General features: G+C 35.3%; 1 protein-coding gene across 1 annotated transcript; it reads left to right on the top strand.

Moving 5' to 3' along the window:
* Positions 1-898: 898 nt before the first annotated feature.
* On the top strand, positions 899-3,730 carry LOC145255578 (putative neuropeptide Y receptor 11). Its single transcript, XM_080114042.1, has one exon. The coding sequence runs from the start codon at positions 1,033-1,035 to the stop codon at positions 2,071-2,073; it is 1,041 nt and encodes a 346-aa protein (XP_079970168.1). The 5' UTR covers positions 899-1,032; the 3' UTR covers positions 2,074-3,730.
* Positions 3,731-3,959: the final 229 nt, after the last annotated feature.

Below are 3,959 nucleotides of genomic sequence, written 5' to 3'. Positions count from 1 at the left end.
TAAGCGTAAGTATTATACGCTAACGAATATACTACTTTAAAGTTAAGTATCAGAGAAGAATTTAAGTATTTTAAACAAAAGTTTAATGTCCAGCGATAATGATCTTTAAAACTAAAACAGAATAACCACAAGGCTATTTCAAAAGTAAAAATGGCAGAACAATTAGTATTTTCTTTTATGCTTAAGCATAACAAACGAACAGAAATTTTATTTCGAACTCGAGTCTGACAGAACTGTGAAAATAATATATTAAAGTACGTATCCATTATTAGACTAAGTATTTATAATAGTTTTTAGTTCTTCAGTCAATTTGGTAGCGGACAGATTATAAGGACACAATGTGTTACAGTCTAAATTAATTATACTTCTTAGTCGCACAATATCTAACAGACGAGAATACAATGCTAATATTAATTTAAGATCTTGCGTCTTATGTTCAAAGTGCGTCAATCATAAAATACGCACTGATCATGTTCAAATAAAAGTAAGGAGAGATTTGCAACTGTTCGCATTTAAAGAGGAGACTTCGCTGATTCGACTACACTTCATCCATGGAAAAATAGCTTCAGCAAGATTGGTGAAGAGGCCAGTTGAAAACACCATCAAAGCCGACGTCGAAACTAGCTCAGGTCCACAGGTCTACGGTGTTCATTAATAGTCTCAGGACCGACTACCCACAGCTATCTTCGTCGTCGACAGCGATTGTGCATGGTCTACTTCCAGCCGGAACGCTGGGTGAATGTCGCCTCAAGTCACGTTTGCAATAAATATTTCTGTACCTTGATGGCAATATATATGCTCAGGATACCGTTGTCTTTTTGTATTTATTTTGTCTTTGTATCGTTATATTTCTTTCAAAACAACTAATTTGAATTTCTTTTTTTTTTACAGATCAACAAAACAAATGACCAAGCCATCCCACGTCTTTACATCGAATATTTTTAACCGCCTTAGTCAAATGCAAGTCTATTATTTTCAAAATATTTGAAAAAATTAATAAATAAAATACTAAAATAAATCTCAAAATCCAAAATGGAGTCAATGAACGAGAGCAATTTAACGGCACTTGCCGCGTTTAACCACAACGAGGCTCTGACTAAAATCCCTACTTTTCTATTCCTCGTTCTGCTCACGCCGTTCGGCATTATTGGCAACGCAGGCGTTATATACGTGTACGGCTGTCGTCTCAAAAAGACAAATCTCCAACATTTCATCACGTTGTTGGCCGTATTTGATATTGTCTGCTGTCTCGTCGCATTCCCCCTAAAAATGGTGGAACTTTGGTTACCGGTTATGTACCCGTCTGGGAACCTTTGTAAAGTACAGAACTCTATCATTTGTTTCACGTGTGTGGCATCAGCCCTTACTTTGCTCATCATCTCCGTCGACCGTTACAAAAAAGTTTGCCGTCCAACGCAATCTCAGATGACCCTCTGCCACGCTAAAATACTTTTCTCTGTCATAACAGTAATATCTTTGATATATTCGGTAACAGCTGCATTCATATATGACCGGCGAAGTATCCCGCTCGATAGTGACGGTTATTTAGTGGGCTATACCTGCGTGATGGACTTTAATTCAGTTGTGACCCAGGGATATTTTCTAGCACTCTTTGTGGTACTGGTTATAGTACTTGGTACCATGCTGGTCTTATACTGTCTTGTGTGGAAGGAGGCTAAGAAACACTTTATGCAGTCGGACCTTCGATATCGGCACAGTGAAAACCAGGAAGATGGCGAGGACCATACGTCTCCACACAAGAGGAACCTCCATCGGACCAACCGGACAGTAGTCCTTATTTCCCTTCTGTTTGCTATCAGCTTTGTTCCGTCTCTCCTCGTGTCAGTACTTTTCGCCCAGTTTACTCACGTGCAGTTCTCGATGACTACACGAACGATACGAGAACTTATATATGGCACGTGGGCACTGAACAGTAGTATGAACCCATTGGTCTACGGATTCTGCAATGAGAACTTTCGTACGGAATTTCAAAATCTACGCATTCCATTTGGCTGCTACGGAAGATATCCAGCACCGAAAAAAAATGATATTAAATCGATTGCTCAAGTTTAAAAAAATTCTTAATATCTTAAAATTTGTGAATACTTTATTTAATTTATTAGTACCTTTGTAACTCATTCTTACTAATGTGTAGACCCAGCGGTCTAGAAAGAAAATGACCGCCGAGTTCTAAGAATACGTCCAACAGGCCTTGTACATTAGGTTTATGACCATGATTTCATGTTTAATGAAGAAATATTCCAATTCATCATGAAGTTAACTGGCAATTTCAAAATGATTTAATAAATTGCCAAGCATTGTTTAATAGCCAATTCTTGGATGCGTGAAATCTATAATAGATCTTGCGCATTGAACCGTTATTCAGAGTCAATTAATGGTTGAAGATGGAAATGTCCAAAAGATGGATTTGGTCGTTCAATGCGAAAAAAAAAATGTTTGTGCGAGATAAACTTTTTCTATAAACAGTTATCTTTATAATTTATATGTGGAGTAAGGATTTGCAATTTTTACATAAAACTCAAAGTCATTGGCCATTCTCCTACCAGGCCTCCATGTCTACACATTACCATCATTTTTAAGCACTACAGCCGCTTTGGTAAAAGGTGTATAACGTTTTAAGAAAAACAAATAAAACATATGAAACATATCAATAAATAAATTTGGACGATGGCACGTCTAAAAAGAGCTAATGAGAGATCATCGATTTGGTTTATTTCTAAGTCTCGTTTTGAGACGGATAAAAATAATAAATACATTCGGTATTTTAGAATAAAAAGGCCATAATTTGATTTATTCTTGCTAATTTAAAAGTTATTTCTCTTTAATCAATGAAAAAAAGGCGACAATTTATATAAAAAATAGCAATTTTATTATCATTTATACAATACACAAGACAACTGAACATATTGAGGCTTTTGTATGACCTCTGACCACAGGAATCCTTACTTCATTTATCAAACTTTATCCATCAGGCCTAACATGTCCTGCAAGCACTAGTGTGAAAATTCTTAATGTCTCTGTTAAAACTGAACATAAAAAATCAAATTTCAAACATGACCAGGCCTACCACCTGATATACGTTCAAAGTTACATATTGCACACCAAAAAATTTCAAAATGGGCGAATATAGGTGTTTTTTTTAATATGAATTTAAGTCATTGCATATTATTAGCAAGGTATCCAATTTTACTGCCATTACTTTTATTCATAAGAATAACTAGATACAAGTTAAAAAGTTAATGCGTGCATATTGGTAGATAAATAGCTGAAAGCAGTTTTCTCCTAATTTTCCAAATGGAAATGTGGTATTCGCCCTAGACTTCCGCCGAAAGGGAATGTTTTAGGGAATATCAAATTAATATGCGAACCTCAATCGCAAGTTTATTCCGGTGAGGGGAAATGACATACACGCCCGTATTCCCAAATGGTGTGTCATTTGGCATTTGATAGGCTTAATGTTGCTCAATTTCGGGACTGTAACGAAAACCGGTGTATCAACGTAATTATGTTGTATATATGAAGTGAATAATCAAGGTAAAACATTAAAAATAAACAAGAAAGGATATTCTCAAAACACGTCCATTAAATCTGTACGCTGAGCGATGGAAAGTTCAAGTTTCAATATGACATATCAATAAAAATGAAGTTCAATCATCAGTGTGGAAGATTAACTGTAACATTTTCAATAAGAAATAAAAGTCTTTATACAGATATGCGGGTGTTTATACGTGGTCTCTTATTTCCAATTCTGTCATAGTCGCGTCTTCTTGTCATTGTTGTTTTGTTTAGTGAGTTTTATACAAAAAGCTGTGTTTTTATGCAGAAAGTAATACACAAGGAGATGTGTACTGAGTTTTCTTCAAGGTTTTATTGAAAAAACTGGACTAATTACAAAGAATATAATTTAGCTTAGTTAATTGTTTACTTCTTAACTTTAC

Source organism: Euprymna scolopes, chromosome 31, assembly GCF_053919585.1.
Source record: "Euprymna scolopes isolate OS-2025 chromosome 31, ASM5391958v1, whole genome shotgun sequence".
NCBI classification, from domain to species: domain Eukaryota; kingdom Metazoa; phylum Mollusca; class Cephalopoda; order Sepiida; family Sepiolidae; genus Euprymna; species Euprymna scolopes.
This window is presented reverse-complemented; position numbering and strand designations above follow the sequence as displayed.